The sequence below is a fragment of the Tetranychus urticae genome, chromosome 2 (genome assembly GCF_039701765.1).
Source record: "Tetranychus urticae isolate SD_2017Ah chromosome 2, NJAU_TeUrti_SD_1.0, whole genome shotgun sequence".
Lineage (NCBI taxonomy): Eukaryota > Metazoa > Arthropoda > Arachnida > Trombidiformes > Tetranychidae > Tetranychus > Tetranychus urticae.
Window position 1 is genome coordinate 23,961,703 of NC_142959.1, and position 18,683 is coordinate 23,980,385.

Below are 18,683 nucleotides of genomic sequence, written 5' to 3' on the forward strand. Positions count from 1 at the left end.
TTTTGAACCTAATTTTTTAAAACTGAATTGAGACAGTTTGACTAGACTTACAGGCACCATTCAAGTCTACCAAGTCTTACACCATTCATCTCCATATCTATCATATCCGAAAAGTGTTGAGCAATTTGGTGGATTGGGTTATGGCAAGTCTTAAGAAAAAATTGATTGAAAATTGTTGGACATTGTAGAGAAAAGTCTCTTTAAAAGTGGACACTTGAATCTAATGTGTATCTTGAACCAATTAACTAATTTCTTCCGTTATATGGCAGTAATTTGTTCATAAAATATATTTATGTTCAGCAAATGTTGGGTTAAATTCAAAAGTTGAAATAATAGATGGCAACACTAGTCAGGAGTTTATTTTCAAATTTACAAAGCGGCGGGCATGACCATTAACGAGTTACCGAGTTACAGTTGATCTAGTGTAGTTTAATTCAATCAATAAATGCAAGAGGTCAAACTGTAGATCCATAATGTAGGTTGTGATAGAGAGTCTTCATCTTAAGATTTAATGTGTTAACCTTGATTTCAATTTTTAATTTAACATAAAATAAATCGCCAATATTTTTATTTCGACTAAAGTTGTGAATCGTGTTTATGTTTCGTTGAACCCTTTCTTCACTTTCTCTCTCTCTTTCCATCTAACTCTCTCACTTCATCTTCCCATCATCAAAAATCATCTACAACTGCTAAATGACAATGTATTCCTATTATCCTTTAATCATTACCTGTTCCTCCGTTTTCATCGTTTTTGCGGTGCATGGATTAAAAATTATCCCAGAAGGACCTAAATCTAGTAGATGGGTTAATGAAAGTTTTGTGCTTACATGTATTGAAGAAGGTGACATGACTGGTCGTAAACTGGAGTGGAGCCGGGCTGGTGCAATCGACTCTAGTGCTATAATGCAACCAGGGAATAATGGACACCAATTGGCTTTATTGGTTTACTTTTCAAAGAAACACAATGGTGGTGAATACACTTGTAATCTTAAAGACACTCGAACCAGTCTCATCATGGATTCCAAGTCAATCACCATGTATATTTTTGATTTAATTAATTTTATTGGTAAGACAAATCAAAGTTCATTTTCTTATCCTTTTCTTTCAATCCTGGTTCCATCCCTTCAATCCTCCATTTTTACTTGTAAAACATTCAAATGAAAAGTGAAACAGTTTTTTAATTAAATTAGACAAGAATGTAATCTATCACAATTGTGCTTGTTACTATTTTAACCAATTTTTTCTTTTTCCATCAATGACTAATAATCTCAAAATTAACCCAAGTCTCTTATTTTCTAGTCTCAAATTTCCTGTCTTTTCACTTTCAACTATTTTTTCATTTTCATGTTCAATTATTTTCCCTCTTTTATCCCATTGTGGTTACAAAAATCTCGACTCAATCTCAACTCTTTTAACCTTAACAATCTATTTCAATGATGAATTACTGACTTAACTCAAACTATTTCCCTTTTGTTGCCTGATGACATTGAATTAAATTGTCTATTGAATCTAATTCTGAAAACTAATATCATCTCTTCTTTATCGTCTCTCAACTTTAGGTCCACAGAATCGAACTGCTCGGGAAAATGATCAAGCTGAATTGGTTTGCAAATTCAGTTATGATGAAATGTTTTCCGTATCCGTATCATGGTTGCGAAATGGTATTGAACCACTTGACGGATCTTCATCTAAATACCGAATCAGCAATGCTGAAGGACGTCCATATACATCAACATTAACCATTTCTTCGGTTAAAAAGGAAGACGCGGGTACATACACTTGTCAAGTTCTGGTCAATTCAATCATGAAAACTGATATTAAACTATTCACTCTGGGCTTAGACGTTGTCTGTAAGTTGATTAAATTTCAATTTTTTCATCAATCAACTCTACTCGAAAACAAACACCAAACACCACTCTTGTAACTGTTGAGCCTCCATGCAAAATTGTAATTTAATTATCATTCATTCACTTGATTCATTCACTTTATTTTGTTGACACTTTATCAAAGTCAAGTAAAGTGCTTATAAGCACAAGTAGTTAAGGTAACAAAACAAAAAATGGTAATCAACGCAAATTGAATCATGAATTATTAAGTTGTCTTGAGCTGTTGTTGAACAAAATTTCACTCTCTTGTTCACATGTTTGGGTGTTAAATTGATAAATTGAACAAAAAGCTTTATATTTAGCTTTTACCATTCAAATTGATTGTTTAATTTTTCAATATTTTTCATCATTTCTGATAATTCAATTGTTTTCCTTTACCTCTCTCCCCTCTAATGACCCAAATAACATATCAACCCATCAATAATGATATCAAAATTTTCTCATGTAAACAAATGGTAATCATTTTTTCATCAAGTTGACCATCAAATTAATTCAGGTGAAAAATGACAGGCCAAATGATTTTTGTTTTATAAACATTTGCCTCTCAATCAAGCTCAACTGGTTCAATCAAGAATCTTGAAAAAAGTATCCAAAAAAAGCACTTCAACATTATTCTTGAACCAGAAAAAAATGACCAATTTGGGTTTCATTTCAATTGTTGCTTTGTACAATTAATTCATTTGTCCTTCATGAGTTTCTCCAGTTTACCCAAATTCATGATTCAGATAGTAATGTTGACAAAATGCAATTGTCCAAATGACATAATTAATGAAATAAACTGATCTTGTTCATTGTGATTAGTTGAAAGTTTAAGTGCAATTCATGCAAAGACTGAGCATTTTTATTAAAAGTGATAAGATGTTTATTATCATCATTATATCATTTTAACATTACATTAGTTTTTCTGTCATACTTTATGATTCAAATCAAGTGAATTAAATCTGATTACACTTGAAATTTTATTCATTTATTCTCAAGATTATCTTTTCCATTTGATATCTTTATTGTAGACTACAATTGTTTTCTAGTTTTTAAATTGAGATGATAATCAAGTTTAACCTAAACCGATATCAATAGACTAAAGTATAATAAATTGAATATCTTTGAAACCAAAATAACGATTCTCAGTCAATATTTATAAATATACTTTTCTCTCCTCAATCGTAGTTGAATTATGGTTAAATTATGATAAAATGATTTTTGTTAGCTTCATCTCTCGTCTTGCCATCTTTGCCTTGCTTTTCAATTGAAGTAATAAATTTTTCATACTCTTGTTGTTGCCATCTCTTGCAGATGAATGTTGATGTTGATGATGATCAACTTTAATGTTGCATGTTTACCAACACTGAACAGTCTTTCTTTTTCAATTCATATTTATTCAGGTTATTTATGGTTTTGGTGATTAAGGGTGTTGCCATTGCATTGTGATTTGGTGTGTGTTAACAAAAGCTGATCACCTTACATGTTGACAGTTTATCCCTTAACCCACAACTCAATCGATAGAGCTGAACTTAATGCTCTTACAATTGTTTACATTTCATCCATGATGAAGAATAAAATTGTCTAATATTTTCTTTTCTCTTTCTCTTTCTCTCTCTCTCAGATGCACCAAAGTTTCTTTCAAATCTTTCTTATACTGGATATATTGATGAAAAAAAATTCATGGTTCAAGCAAAAGATAAAATGGTTTCACTAAAATGTGCCGTTGATGCTAATCCTAAAGCTCAATTAACCTGGCAGTTGTACCCTAATCGAGCTTTAAACAATGAAACAATTAACTATACATACCAAATTAAGTCAGGTGATAATTGGAGTGAACTTAAACTTACTTACAAATCGTCCAGTCAAAATGCCAAATATCGAACGAAAGAGAAGACTGTCAGTCCAAACGAGTTTCGCTGTGATGCATCCAACAGTTATGGTGAAGATTCTCGTCGATATTATGTTAAAATTAGTAAACTTCCCAAAATGCCAGAAATTTTACAATACACAATGCTCGACAATATGCTGACCCTTTCAGTTAAGGAGCAAAAGACTACACCTTCTATCGATAAATATCGAGTTCGAATTGCGGATAAAAATTTCGAGTTTACTGCAAGTAAGTAATCTCAAACCAATAGGTTAACCTTATGAAAATACATTCCCTTTAAGGAATCCTCTCACCAACTATTAACCAATAATTTTGAGATGTTCATCTCTTCCGCCAATTTATCATCATCAATTCATTTGCCTATCACTTGAATCATCTTTTTCCTGACTCTTTGTGGTCCATTGATTTGCAATTGTTGATCACTTTCTAGTTGATAATTGACTATTTTCAATTGAATGGCCAATGACTTCATATTTACACGCTAACCAGACAAACACATTCATTAGTAGATGATTAAATCTTAATGATCAACTTCCTTGTATAATTAGCCAACAGAAGAATGAACTTGAATTTTTCTCAACAATTTTCATCTACAAATTGTTGCTTTCAAATCAAAATTTGCTTCAATTTTAATGACTCAATGAAATCGTTTAATTACTTGGCCGAATTAGGTAAAAATAACAAATGGTTATCAAATAAACTATCAAGTAATAGTCAACAATGATTTTTCATTCCTCAACCCTTGAGACTCATTTTCATTATTAATAGCTCAAGATTCCTTTTTTGGTCAATCATTTGGGTATTTCAATATTTGATGGATACAAAAGATTGTACAAACTCGATGAGATATCATTTTAGGTTAGGCAAAAAAATAGCTAAGAGCAATAAAAATGCATTTCAATTGATTTTCCCCTCATCTCCTGCTTTCATCTTTCACTTTCATCTTCTTTGTCATTCTGTACAAATCCATGTTTAATCATCATCTTCTCGTACCTCGGCCATTTTCCTACTCATGTCACTAACTTGACAAAACGCGTGTCCAAATGCGCGGGACTTTCTTCTTTTCTTCCCTCTTCTTCTTTATTGTTACTCTCATTTTCCCATTTTTATTGTATAAATGTTGCAATTTATTTTAATGTTTTATCATCCATTTTAGTCCCTAGTCAAGCAAACAGGCCAACACGGGATCTTTTCATCGACACTCTTCTTCCTTTTACTCTCTTGCCAATCGATTTAAAATGTGCAAAGGGCTTCCCCATCATGACTCACTTTTTCATCCTCTTTCCTTTCTCTTCTTCTTCATTTCTCTCTCTCTCTTCTTTCTACCATTTTTTCCTCCTTCTTTTCATTTCGGTAAATCATGGAAAAATTATGCTCATCATCATCTTCCCAATGATCCAACTTACCAACTCATTCAATTTCCTATCATCTCCTTCCCTTCATCTTCGTCTTTCCCTCTTCTTCCCTTACTTGCAACAAAATTGCATTACTTGCTGCCATCTAGAGACTGTTAACACTTGACAATGTTAACACCAATTAAATATCCAATGATAACCAGAAATTGTACTTTCATTTGTTTGTTATTTTTACAACATTGACTTTCTGACTTCCACTTGACCTTCTCCCCTCTTTACTGGTCATTTTCAAATGAAACCTTTGCTAAACTATACCTTTCTACCCCTTTAATCCTTCTTCCCTGTAGCCGTCATTTCTGTCACCAAAAAGCTATTTAATCATTTCACTTGAAATGGGCAGAGTTTTTCAATTCTCAAAAGTTGCTAATAATCATAAATCAAATGAATGGTTATCAAGATTGACCATTAGTTGATTGAATTAGGCGCTTGAATGTCTAAAAGCATTTTACAATTACTGATGATCAATGAAGTCAACTTGTCTGACCAACAATTGAGTCATTAAAATGAGCTACACGTTGACTTATAACTAAAGATATTGATCAGCTTCCAATAAGACTCAAGTTAAAAAAACAAGAATCATGAAAACCACAACATTTTTATGAAAACAAAACCCGCTAATAACAAACTGAAGCCATTAATCAATAAACACTTTCCGTTGTTAGACTCAACATTGTTTTCATAGCCAGTAAGCTCGAGTTTAACTTTCAATGTTTTCATTATTTTCAATGTTTATTTTCATTCAACTCTTACTTTCATTGGTATAAAAAGCCAAAATCAATTACAAACCCAAACCTTTATCCAGCAAAGTTGAACTTTACCATTAAAATTGCCAATTGATTGAATAGATTGAACAACATTTTATCTGTAAATAATTTGCATTGAAAATGATGGTGACAATTTAATTGGCTTGAATATGGTAGCCTTATGTAGCTTAATACAGTTAGTTCCCATTGATTGACATTACTTTCATTTCCAACATTGATGCAAATCAATCAATTGAAGATTAATACAATCCCACCAGAAAAAAAAGCTTTTATCCTGTTTTACCCACCTTGACCAAAATTACCTCTTGAGTCTTTTCTCTCTCTCAGTGACTCTCATCATTAAAGCCAAAATGATTTTCCAATGTTTTGCCGATTGCTTGACTACCGGTGACTGGCAACATATAAAGTTAATAATGTTGACAATTTGGTAACTAGACGAGGACAAAGGGCACACTTCCCAGACCTCGACCTTGACTCTGGTTACTTGATGCTAAATACATTGCCTTTACATTGTATTATCGCGTGTTCAATCAACCTCTTGTACATCGATGTGTACAATATGAATCACCAATTGTAACATTATTAATTTAAGCCAAAGTTCACCTTCAAGTCGCAATGTTACCAAAAAGGTCTTTACCCAAAACCTAAACCAAAAGACGATCAATTGCACCCATTTATGCTCTGTTTTTTTATGCAAATTTAAACACGTCTTTTCATCCACAAGACGTGTAATTAAACTTCGCCTTTTCAATTCATCTTTTTTTCCCTCTTTTTGTAATATTTTCTTGGCGTGTTTCATTATGCCAATTATCCTCCATTTTTCACTAGACAATGTTGAGGGTGGATAGAATGGCCTATTCATCTTCAATGGGCATGAATAAAGAGGATAAAGATGACAAAATATAATCAACTTTTGTTGTAAAATTAAAATTTGCTGGAAACGGCAAAGCTTTTTCAATGAGCTTCTCAATCAGGTATTTAGGATGACTCTTTATTGTTTATATCATGTTTCTCGTGTATCTTGTATTAATAGGTAACATTGATGAAAAATAATAATGTCTTTTGATAATGAAGCCTCAAACTTTGTCCTAAACAGTCGACCCTTTGCCCTATCTAATAACAGGCTTAAACCCCTCTGACATGAGAATACTAAATGTGAATGCATTTTTATTGTGACATCTGTCTTTGGACTTATGCTTATTGGACAAGCCATTTAATTCACTTCATCTTCATTGTTCATCTTTTTTTTCCAGCTTATTTCCTTTTCCCTCAACAAAAGTGATACTTTCTTTTTCCGGATTGATGTATTTGCATATCACAATCATGTTACTCCCCCTCTCAATGCCCATAAAACCGAGTCAAGTAAAGGACAAGAATCCTGTGATTATCTTTGGTAAAAAAATGTCAAAATAATGCCTTATCAGCCGAAAAGCCATAGAAAAGAAAAGCCGTTAATATTTGATTTTTACCTGAGATTATTATCTATTGTCTTTTGCTTTGCTTGGTTGCTTTGCTATATTTTCATTTACCACCTTAGCGTGAGTCAAATGATCTATTTTATTATTTATAATCATTTTCATTATTACCAAACATGAAAACAGTGAATCACAAGCCTTAAAATTGGCCAAATGATTGGGAAAAGAGCATATTAAAAGGTATATTAAAAGGTATATTAATAGTGAACTTGAAGAGTCTATTAATAGCAACATTAAATCCTGGTAAGGATCAAAACTGATAACGTTTCCATGTTTTGCCTTTTGTTTTTACTTTGTATTTTAAAAACAAAACTAAGATCAAACTGGTCATTATTGTTAGCAGTAATTGTAATCTTTGCATCAATGTTGTTGTTTTCAATTTGGGTAAAAAACATGGTCCATTTTAAAGTGTCACACTTTCATTGATCGATAATGTAATTGGATTTTTTTTGTTCGAGAAGAAAAACTAATTTCTCTTTTGGAGATTTAATTGAGATTACATTTTGCTTTACATGGAAATTTATTGAAAAAGCTTGCATTATTTGAATCTTACCAGTTGATTTGCCAAAAACACCTTTTATCGATCCAACAAGGCTCATTTTGACAGTAATCACTTTGGGTTATTTAAAGGCCTTTCCAGGCTCATATCATTTTGAACACTTATCATGACTTGATGACACACTCCCAGTTATCAGCTGTTTATCCATTAAGATAGCAATTCTTGTTTCTTCTGTTTCCTCTACCATTTTCACTCGGAATTGTGTCACTTGGAACTTGCTCATGGATCGATAAAAACCTCCTCTCACAATTGAACCCTTAAGTCAAGGCAACATTTACTTTTCTTCATCTTCTCTGGTCTTTTTTTTCAACAATTTTTCATCCTTTATTCAAACTTCCTTCACCTTGCTCTTTTCAGGGTTACTTTTTCTCGCTCTCTTCAACTCTTTCCTCATATTTCATATTCTGATTTCCTTATTTCAGAGTTAAATTTACTCAAATATTTTTCTTTCATTTCTGAAACAATCAAATGGATAGCTGATTGATGGATCATCCTTGAGATCCCAACATCCTTGTACATTATAGTTATAACTTATTTCATCTTCTTTTCCTTCTTTTCCTTCTCATCATCTTCATCATTTTGATTCTCTTTTTTATTGCTATTGTTGATGTTGCTCACTCTAATCGACCTACTTCAATATCATATAATGAATATTGCAGAAGCTCTGTTAACAGTGACAAAAAGATTCCATCTTTTCTCAACTAGGTCATGTTATCATGTTCAGATTTTGCGTTCAAAATAAGCCTTTTGTTCACTTTCTTAGATCTTCCATCCTTCATATTTATACGTAAAGAGTAATCTTTTACTTGTGAAAACATTTAGCCGATTGAGTTGAGCCAATCTTGACCAATTATAATCTAAAATCAATAATCAGTTGATTGGTTGATGGATTTGTATCTTTTACTGCAAGTGAAAAGCTAAAAATTAATAGTCACAATCAAGTCAAAATAAGAAAGGTCAGATCAATGAAAGTTCATTGAATTATTCAACCAAAACTTGAAGCTTTTCATCGACTTTCCACTTCAACATCATTATCAAGATACAAGATTGCATTGAAAACAAACATTTTCACAACTCGAACTCGATTTTCAAACGTATCACAATCTTGATATATGAACCTTTCATTTTTAAGAAAATGAAATGTGATCATGATCTTGAATCTGCTGAGGTTGATAAACCAGTTAATCGAATGTATTTTCATTCCTTCATTGCATTCATAAGAAGTAAAATTACTAATCACATTATTCACTTACTTTGCAGATTCTGATTCCAATCAAACTTACACCATTCCAATTGAAAATGTTCCCGGCGGTGACCATGCATTCCGTTTATTTGCCCACAATCCTGTCGGTTGGTCTGAACCGTTGGCTCTTGAAACCATGAAACTTTCAATCAACTTTTCGACCTCATCGTTTACTCCAAAGGTGCATATTTTGATGCTGCTTTCAGCAACTTCTGCCATTATTCGTTCACTCATCTTTGCCTGATCAGATATTTTCAATTTTAACCTCAACTTTGCATTCCAAGGCAACAATTATTTGAAAAAAAACCAATGATTTGTATCAAAACACTCTCTCCATCTATCGTAAGCAAAGGAAAGTAAAAAATTGATCCAACTTGGATCATTCAAGAGATGCTTCACATTTTCACGAAAAAAGGATATAAAACACTATGAATGTCTTCAAATCTTCTTCTTCTTCTTCTTCTTCTTCTTTATCTTCATCATCGTCATCATCTTCTGTTCCATAGGCGTCAAATGATCATCGCTATTTCTTGTACTATCATCTTCATCAAGACATCAACATCATCCTTACAACTGTCATCATCTTTTCCTTGTAGCTTTTTTGCTTTTTAAACACAAACCAAAAAAATGCGCATCTTAAAAAATCTCTATTTCTGCCAGTTAAGACTAAATACAAAATTTGTTCAATCAGCTATTTTGAACTTTTTTGAAACCTTCGATTAACCTTTTGAAAAGCATGTAAATGGACAAGAAACAATCCTTTGCTCATTGAAAGGATTCAATTTATGCTTTTGTTTTGTTTAACCTCCACCATAAGCATTAATATGTGCTAATGGACAATTAATATGGAAAAGACAAACTCAAGTCTATTTTCAACACTCAAATCAAAGGCAAAAGGACCAAAAAATTAACCTTCAAATTGATCATTCAAAGGTGCAAACCACAATCAGCAAATGTTTTGAAAGTGAAAAAGAAACACTTTCAGAATATAAATGCTTTTTTCAACTAAAAAAAAGTGGACATTCTAATTGAATCAGTTAATCCGTCTTGATGTATTTCATGTTTATTGATTATCAACTGCAAGTGTAATTAACGATCACTGCTACAATTACTAGTTTTAGAACAATTTTACCTGCTCAGTTTCAATCTCTTTTCCGATTTGATTCCTAAATTGCTATTTCTAATTCCATTCTTTCCGCCTTTCACTTGGCCAGACTTTTCCAACACTTGTCCAAGAAGCATAATTTCATCATTTAAATTTTGATATCCAACCATTCCTGTTTGAGCTTGTGCAAAACCAATGGCAATGAGATGAGAAACGGACAGTAATTTAATGCTCAATTTAAATTTCCAACCCAAATTGACCAGAATTAGACTAAACAAACAAAAGCCATTTTAAACTCTGACAGACTATTGATAATCTTGGAGCTTAACCAGTTAATTCAGTGTAACTGGATAACCGTTACATCTACCAATGGCCAGCAATAATGAACCATTTTGAATCTCTAACCAAACTAGTGAATCTCTTGTTACTGTCTTCAATTGCTGATAACAGTAACTCTATTAAAATTGATAACTCTCCAATCACCATGGACACAGTAAAAGCTTCAACTAAAGTCACAATTGGAGTAAATTGGCTCAATAAGGACAACTCAAAGACTTTCCAAAGATTGATGAAATTACTATGCATTTGGATAAGAGAAAGAAGAAGAAAAGGGAAGAATATTTTCACCAAGTTTCCATGGATTATTAATGCTGTAGGAAAAGGAAAAAAAACAGAGGACAAGAATGATACTCAGCAACGGATGAATAACTTCCAAGTCAAGAACATTCAAGATAATCTCAAGATTCATGTCTTTACCAAATTATCTTTTGTCGCCTTTACTAGTCTTTATCGTCTTTTCATTCCAAATTACATATAAAACAAAATATATATATACAAATGAATTTATTGTACAATATTGAATGGGAAAAACGGAAACCAAAAAAGGCAGAGAAACAGCAATGATCATTTAATTCCAACCTTTTTTTTTTGTTTTTTTCCTCCAAATCAAAAGCTTTTTAGTTTCATCCTTTGAACCCATCAACCAACAATTCCGTGTGCGTGTAATCCTTTAATAATTTAGTTTTCTTGGTGTCAACAACGCTGTCAGCGAAATGAGTCAGTAAATAATAATAATGCTAATATTACTATTAATAAAGAATGAAACTTTAATTGTATTAAAACAATTTTTTGATTTATCACCTTTTTCTCTCTTTATTCTTGTCTCAATGTGATTCCCTTCATGGCAAGTCTTTTGTCATCTCCATCAAACTATTGTCGTCTGAAACAGCACTTGCAATTAAGGTTAACATTTACTAAATTTTTATTTAGATTCAATTTCTGTGTAATTCAAATATCAACCAGAAAGTCATGAAATCAGTTACCATTTATAATCAAGCTAAAGATGGTCTATTAAATAATTTTGAAGTTACTGTAGCCTTCAGTCGATGGTTTCTTCTAGTCGAGCGATTTCCTGATCAAAATTCAACATAACATTGAATACTATTCACTGATTGAGGTGAAGAAAGATAAAAGCTGTTTCAGGTATAGAATACAGTGTTTTCAAATTGATTTTTACGTTAAACTAGAAACAGAACCCGAATTTTGAAAATGAAAACCCGATCCGATTCACCCTCACTTGAGTTAATCTTCGCTCCACAAAAACAAAACACGATTCCATAGAAAGAGAAAACGCTTTTAGTAAATGAAAATACGTTAACACTTGGTCACTTTTAAACTTGTTATTCTCGTCTTTGTGACCTTTTTGTTTGAGCAAAGCTCAATATTGACTATTTAAGGTTTTTCAAAGATTTTGTATTTTCATTTGCTAAAAGCGTTTTCTCTTTCTATGGAATCGTGTTTTGTTTTTGTGGAGCGAAGATTAACTCAAGTGAGGGTAAATCGGATCGGGTTTTCATTTTCAAGATTCGGGTTTTGTTTCTAGTTCAACGTAAAAATCAATCTGAAAACACTGTAAGCTACAGTGAAATTCAGTATAAAATAGCGAAGATGTAACGTTTTGAAGCAAACATCTTTTCTAACATTAAGACTGTTTAAGACTGTTTAAGTTTAATTGAAGTGCAAAAAATACAATTATTCAAGTCTTTCACAGTTTCATATTTAAGTATCTAAATAAGTATCTAAATCAAGAGCTACTGTTAGACAAAACATCGATTAACCTTGCTCTTTCATTCAAATATCAATAGAGTCTAACAACTATCAACTTGATAATCAAGTCTTGATTATGTTTTTATGCTGACAGCTCCGTCTGTTTTCAAAACAAAGAACGTTAAAAATGGTTAAAAAAAGAGGCTTTCTGTACGAGTATGCGCAAACCTAAGTAGCTCTAAGTTGTACATAAAACTGTAACACTTATAGCATCCTGTGTTCATTTAATTTATTCAATATCTACCTTGTTTTTGTGTAAAATTGTTTGATACACATCTTATTTTTTGTGCACTTACTTTTCTGGTTCTTTCTTCAACTTTGTGTTTGATTTATTAAACTTATATTACAATGGCTCTTCATCTTAATGGAAAGGTAATTTTGTGATTAACCAGTTGATTATGACTTTTTAAATTGATTATGTGCTGATTGACAGTCTACAACTTTCAATAGAGATTCTCACTTATTTTCTTTCTTTCTTCACTTAGGCTGCGCTTGCAGATGCTATTAAAGCTGCCGGAGATAAATTGATTGTGATTGACTTTTTTGCTACATGGTGTGGACCTTGCCGTACCATCTCACCTGTCATCGATAAAATGGTCACTGAATATTCAGATGTCACCTTCATCAAAATAGATGTTGATGAAAATGAAGCTGTTGCTGAAGAGTATGGAATCAGTGTTATGCCAACCTTCATTTTCCTCAAAAAAGGAGCAAAGTTGGGCGAGATGACTGGTGCAAACGAAGCAACCCTTAAAACAAATGTTGAGAAATATCGAACCCAATAATAGATTATTTAATGATTTTCAAGTTCTCTTTGTCAAACCATCATTATCTATGGCCTAAATTGTACTTTAATGTCTTTTTGTTTTTAGACTCATTAAAAGTACTCGTGAACCTATTTCATCAAAATTTCATGCTTTCAAATCATATTATGAGTACAATCACGTTATATTTTTCAACGTTTCTCCTACTAACTACTAGTCATTTATAAATGACTATTAATAGATTATCATCGATTCATTGATTTCTAGTGAATTAATAACAATAACATGTATTTTTTATTCATTCAAATAAGAACGAATATACATTTAAATAAGGCTATAATCGTCAGTTGAAAATAAAGAGTATAACCTTATCTGAACTCTAAGAGTTATCGTGTATAAAATTTCGGAATTCTGGAACAATTAGCTTGGCATAGAGTTTGTGTGATATCGATTGATAAAGTATCGGATTAAATTAGACAGCTTATGATAACTTTCATTTTCACAATGGCGTGTGTGACAAAAAAAGAATTATGAAACTCTAGTGTTTGAGAGCTCATGCATTTTAACCTTGAGATTACAAAAGTAACGTTTAGGTGCAACATGTAACAAAAGTTTTATATGATAAGGCTTTTAGTGGATAATTAGGAAGAATTTTTGTGATAAAAATCACAATTAGAAAAAGTTAGCTTAATTGGATGTTGATATTCAAACTGGTTAGGATGATGATTCAGGGATCAATGCAAATTTCCAAGGTTTAATATTCAATTTGGGAGCAACGAAAGAAGCTGGATCTGGATAAAATGTAGAGAAAATAAATTAACCATTATTTTTCAAAATGATTGGTTTAAATGAAATAAATTACCTCTTAAATATCTTGTAGCTAAATTTTGAAGTCTTCTGTCTTTACCAATTCCAGTTTGATTAAGCAAACGAACATCCATTTCTTCATCAGGCCAAAGTATGGCTATTTGTGTGTCAATGTATTGAAGAAGTTGGGACAAACCAGTTTGACATGCAGTTGCTACTCCAGTTTCACCATAAAAATATGACCACCTAATTAAAGGTGAAGCTTCTTCTGTCAACATAACACAGCCTTCCATTATTTCTTTGATGGACTTTCTCAAAGCAATATCTTCGTTGGCACTGCCTGGTTTAAGGCTGTACTTTCTTAGATTCTTTTTATTCTTATGCCGAGTTTTCCTAGTGGCTAAAGAATTTTCTCCTCCAGATTTGGTCGATGTGGAAGACGTAGATGATATAGAAGAGTCAGAAATGGAAGAAGTATCGGATATCAAATCGTTCTCCTCGTCACCTGGTTCGTTTTCATTTTCAAGAGCTTTGATCTTAGCTTCTTCAACAATTTTTAATCTTTCAATTTTAACTGTCAACTCTTCTCGTTTGTCCTTTAAACCTGAAATAAAATTATTTGCTTCAACAAAAAGTTCAGCCTGTAGAGCACAATAAAGTGGTCCATTAGTTTCTGCACCAAGCAAACGGTTTGCTTCAGTCCAATGATGTCCTTCAATTAAAGTTAATATGGCAGCTGGTTTATCGTTTAAATAAATTTCTTCAATATAAGCCGCATCGGTATATTTTTTATTTGCCTTTAATCGAGAGGCAAATGAACGACAACAAGATTCAACATCATAGTCAGGTACAGTGATGGCAAGTTCAAGTGCCATGTGCCAGTTTTCTGATAATTGATAGGCTTTAATTGCATTCGGAATAACGTTGGCTTTTTGATAAGCAACACCAGCTTCTTCATAATATCTTTTAATGAGTAGATAATCTCCAAACATTTCCCAGATTGATCGCATCCATGGATGATCTGATTGTATAATTTTAACAGCTGACCAAAATAGACGATTGTTTTTGATGAAATTTAAACATTCTTCACGGTAAGATTCATCGGTTATCTTTTTAATGTTGATTAATGCTTTGTCAAATCTCTTAAGATCCACATCAATCTTGTATTGTCGATAATAAATATTATCAATCGCTCTCAGTTGGTTAAGATATTGATGATATTCTTTAGGATCTTTGTTTGATTTTTCTGCGACCATCAGAAAGACATCAAAATCATATGTTCCAAGAGCTTCTTTGTAGAGATTTTCAATGTCTATTAAATAGAACAAATATTTAAGAGCGTCATCTTGTCTTTTACCCTTTTCTTGAGAGTAAACCAATTTTAATGCTTCGTCAATTTTTGGAGGATCATCTTTGACATACGAAACCAGGATAGGAATAAGGTAACGATTTGGATCCATTGTAATCATCATACTTCTCATAGAAGAACAAATTTCTCCTAATTTGTTTGGGTAAACCTTATTCTCGTCAAAGTAAGCGAACTTGTACATTGTTTGAGAGATCTGCTCTTTTTGAAGCTCCGAAAGGAAAAGACAAATATTTTGAACATCCTCTTTTCCGATTTCAATGATAAATTGCTCCACTGAACTTAAAAACACTCTCCTGTCGTGATCGACAAGAAGATTCAAATTTATTCGATGTCTCCTCATGATTTTAAATGCATCACCAAATTGTTTCTTATTCAAAAGTTGTTTCAGTAAATCCAACAACAAAGTTCGTGGATGAATTGGCTCTAAATTACCTCTAGGCATTTGAAGTATTACTCGAGCATCATCAGCAATAGAGGTAACAAGTTTTGATCCTCGTTCAATGTTTCGAGGCTCATCACGAGGGTCATTTAAAGTCGACAAAACTTCAGTAACAAATCGAGAGTCTAGTAAATTACATCGGAGTAAGTTGTCATTCCCAGTAGTTATAAGAAACTTGTTTTGATGAATAAGCATAGAGGAACAGTTATTTTTGATAAATATTTTACCATTACAGTATAAAGTTCCGTCTCTAGTTAAACCGAATAAATATAATTCTCCATCGATTTCAGCTAAATTTGAAGAAACAATTTTCGGATGTGATTCAATCCAGTTGACAATCACACGATCGTTCATTGAGAACTTTTTAATTGAAAGATCACTTTGTTGCCATATAACCAGTTCCATAGTTTCATGATAATCTAAGCTCCAGACTTCTTGCTGAAAACTTGCCAATCGTGTGACTGTTTTAGAAGAAAGAGATACGAGAATGAGTTCACTTTTGTTGTCGTCGGATTTCCTGATTCCAATGATAGAGTTAGCGTTAATGACTTTTGTATGATACATCAATTCTTTCAAGTTCGTGAATGAATGTCGCATTTGGATGGATGGTTTCATTGCAGTATTCCTTACATTGATTTCAATTTTGGCATCAGAATCTGATTCTCCTTCAGATGTTTTATAGATGAAAAGTTTACCCTCACAGTTATAAATACCAAATATTTGTGAGCGGTAAAAAATCACTTCATTTATGGGATTATCAAATATTATTGAATAGGCAGACATTGGTGGAGGGATGCTAACAAACTTGAAAGGTGTAAATTGAACTTTACATCCATCAATAACAGCAACTAAATCGTCGAATCGATCAGTAACCCACGAGAATGAATATTGCTTGATTATTCCTCTTGATGTGACGATATAAAATATTAGCTGACTAGATGGATCCCATGCTATCAAATCCAAACGCTCATTAAATTTGAAACATTGTTTCAGATACCAATGATAATTTCTCATGGTATAGAGAAAAACAATGTCTAGGTTACGATTACAATCGTATCCATGTACGAGAAAAACTTTTGAATCAGTTGACCATGTGAGTTGTCTGATGATAAAAGACCCAGGTTCAATTGGTAGATTGAATTCGCCATGTCGCAGTCCATTTTTTTCAAAGAAAACAATTTCATGTTTGTTCTGATAGTATCTTGATGAAGTTATTAAATTTCCTTCAGGCCTCCAAGTTAAGGTATGTTCCAATCCAGCAACATATTCACTTTCGTATTGTAATAAACCCTCATTATTCCAAATTCTTAAGACACGGTAATCTATATAAAAAGATTATATTGAAATTTATAATTAGAAAATTAAATAATTAATACTCATTGCCGACTTACTCTTCTCGGGGTGGATAGCTGAAGTAACAAAATAGAGTCCATCTCCACGCCAGAATATGCGTTTTCTCTGATCATCCCATGGAACTGGAGGTTCAAGAGGCTAGTTTAAACAATTAAAGATATAAGTTGTGAATTAAAACTTAGTTAAGATAACGATAAGGACAATAAGAAGATCAAAGGTTGACAAAATTACCTCGCTTTCAATTTTAGCAGCTTGTTTTCCTTCTAGCCCATGAAATTGGGTTTGCTTAGAGCCCCAGCCAACATCAACCTTTTGTATACACTCGGAATGATCAGCATGTAAATCTTTTTCCACTAATATGTCAAAAAATCTGGTAAACAGGAAAAGTTTATCTTTTTTAGAGATCAAAGAGATGCATTCTTGATCAGGGCTTGAAACAACAGCCGCAATCCCATTTTCAACCGCACCAACGCAATTTACTTCTTTCGAGTCAAATGAATATGTGAGAATGATTCCATTGTCAAAGTAAATATTTAAAACGTCATTCTCAATAAAAAGTTCAACGTACACAGAGTAAGACTCCTCAACCTTTTCATTGTCAATACTTGTGATGTTTTCGACCTGATATTTGAAAAATAGAAGAACTGTCAGAAAAAGATAACAATTGAAAATTATGAAAACATCAGATACTTACATGTCCAGATTTTTGATCAATTGAAATCAAACGATTTGATTTAGTCACAGCATAAATAACATTACGAAATGAGTCGACAGTGAAACAATCTAAGCCACCACATAAATTTTCATCGTTTATTTCACGAAAATCTTTAAGCTTTAAATTTTCCATGATTTTTGTTTAAAAAAATTAGTTATTAACATACAATTGAAAGGCCAACCAATTGAGCAATAAACAAGCGACAATAATAGGTAAAGAAGATGGTATCAGAAGCAAGTAATAAACTATGTCCATAGTCTAAACTACATAATAATCTGACATAGTGGTCAGTACAACGAGTCTGGGAATATTAATAAAAAATTCACTGCCTAAAATGATAACAAAGATGGCCAACTACTTTAAAAGTAAACAGAACATGATGTGAATCACATGAGCAGGGGCCATTTCCTTATTTCGGAAATGGGATCTTTTGTTTTTGTTAACATCAGATGAATTTTATATATGTTTCAATATTGAATCTAATTATTCCATTGCTGATCAATAATTGTAAATCAAGAATCTATTTGTAATTAAAATAGTGAAAATTTTGGTGATCGTTTTTAATTTTCATAATTTTTTACTTAAACTAGTATGAATTTTGTCTAATAGATGTCAGTCTTTAAAACATTTATTTTATCTTCGATTACATGGCCAATTTGGAAATAAAACGTCATTTTCCACTGGTTTATCAAACATTAAGATGTATTGTAAAGAAGTTTGTTGCTAAAAAGACACAATAACACAATTGTAGCATTTTTGCACAAATTTACAAAAACACTGCAAGAAAAATGGACAAAAATGGGTAGAAATTAA

At 32.2% G+C, this 18,683-nt stretch overlaps 3 protein-coding genes across 5 annotated transcripts; 2 read left to right on the forward strand and 1 right to left on the reverse strand.

Annotated features, from left to right (window-relative positions):
- Positions 1–435: 435 nt before the first annotated feature.
- Positions 436–11,453, forward strand: LOC107367493 (neural cell adhesion molecule 1-B). 3 transcript variants are annotated; one of them, XR_001569900.3, is made up of 5 exons: positions 436–1,066; positions 1,560–1,850; positions 3,490–3,984; positions 9,230–10,145; positions 10,427–11,453. XR_001569900.3 is itself a non-coding variant. In XM_089267193.1 (5 exons), the coding sequence occupies exons 1-5, from the start codon at positions 694–696 to the stop codon at positions 10,454–10,456; spliced, it is 1,353 nt and encodes a 450-aa protein (XP_089123319.1). In that variant the 5' UTR covers positions 436–693; the 3' UTR covers positions 10,457–11,453. The 3 variants fall into 3 exon arrangements, 2 of the variants coding, with proteins under 2 accessions (XP_089123319.1, XP_089123320.1); XM_089267193.1 differs by having other exon boundaries at positions 9,230–9,393; XM_089267194.1 differs by lacking the exon at positions 9,230–10,145 and having other exon boundaries at positions 10,427–10,618.
- A 1,199-nt stretch (positions 11,454–12,652) lies between these two features.
- LOC107367497 (thioredoxin) lies at positions 12,653–13,332 on the forward strand. The gene is made up of 2 exons (XM_015935199.3): positions 12,653–12,795; positions 12,909–13,332. The coding sequence occupies exons 1-2, from the start codon at positions 12,772–12,774 to the stop codon at positions 13,206–13,208; spliced, it is 324 nt and encodes a 107-aa protein (XP_015790685.2). The 5' UTR covers positions 12,653–12,771; the 3' UTR covers positions 13,209–13,332.
- A 126-nt stretch (positions 13,333–13,458) lies between these two features.
- On the reverse strand, positions 13,459–18,438 carry Elp1 (elongator complex protein 1). Its single transcript, XM_015935193.3, has 5 exons — positions 17,850–18,438; positions 17,387–17,776; positions 17,194–17,293; positions 14,050–17,124; positions 13,459–13,978 (listed from the first exon to the last, which is right to left on the reverse strand). Exons 1-5 carry the CDS (start codon positions 18,000–18,002, stop codon positions 13,902–13,904), a joined length of 3,795 nt encoding a protein of 1,264 aa, XP_015790679.2. The 5' UTR covers positions 18,003–18,438; the 3' UTR covers positions 13,459–13,901.
- Positions 18,439–18,683: the final 245 nt, after the last annotated feature.

Excerpts from the sequence above, each read along its gene's own strand:
- Elp1 (XM_015935193.3), bottom strand. The coding sequence starts at position 18,002 with ATGGAAAATTTAAAGCTTAAAGATTTTCGTGAAATAAACGATGAAAAT. Across the intron at positions 17,777-17,849 it reads TTGATCAAAAATCTGGACAT|GTCGAAAACATCACAAGTAT; the intron begins GTAAGTATCTGA and ends TTCAAATATCAG. Across the intron at positions 13,979-14,049 it reads AGCTACAAGATATTTAAGAG|ATCCAGCTTCTTTCGTTGCT; the intron begins GTAATTTATTTC and ends CATTTTATCCAG.
- LOC107367493 (XM_089267193.1), top strand. The coding sequence starts at position 694 with ATGACAATGTATTCCTATTATCCTTTAATCATTACCTGTTCCTCCGTT. Across the intron at positions 1,851-3,489 it reads TCTGGGCTTAGACGTTGTCT|ATGCACCAAAGTTTCTTTCA; the intron begins GTAAGTTGATTA and ends TCTCTCTCTCAG. Across the intron at positions 9,394-10,426 it reads CCTCATCGTTTACTCCAAAG|ACTTTTCCAACACTTGTCCA; the intron begins GTGCATATTTTG and ends TCACTTGGCCAG.
- LOC107367497 (XM_015935199.3), top strand. The coding sequence starts at position 12,772 with ATGGCTCTTCATCTTAATGGAAAG. Across the intron at positions 12,796-12,908 it reads CTCTTCATCTTAATGGAAAG|GCTGCGCTTGCAGATGCTAT; the intron begins GTAATTTTGTGA and ends TTCTTCACTTAG.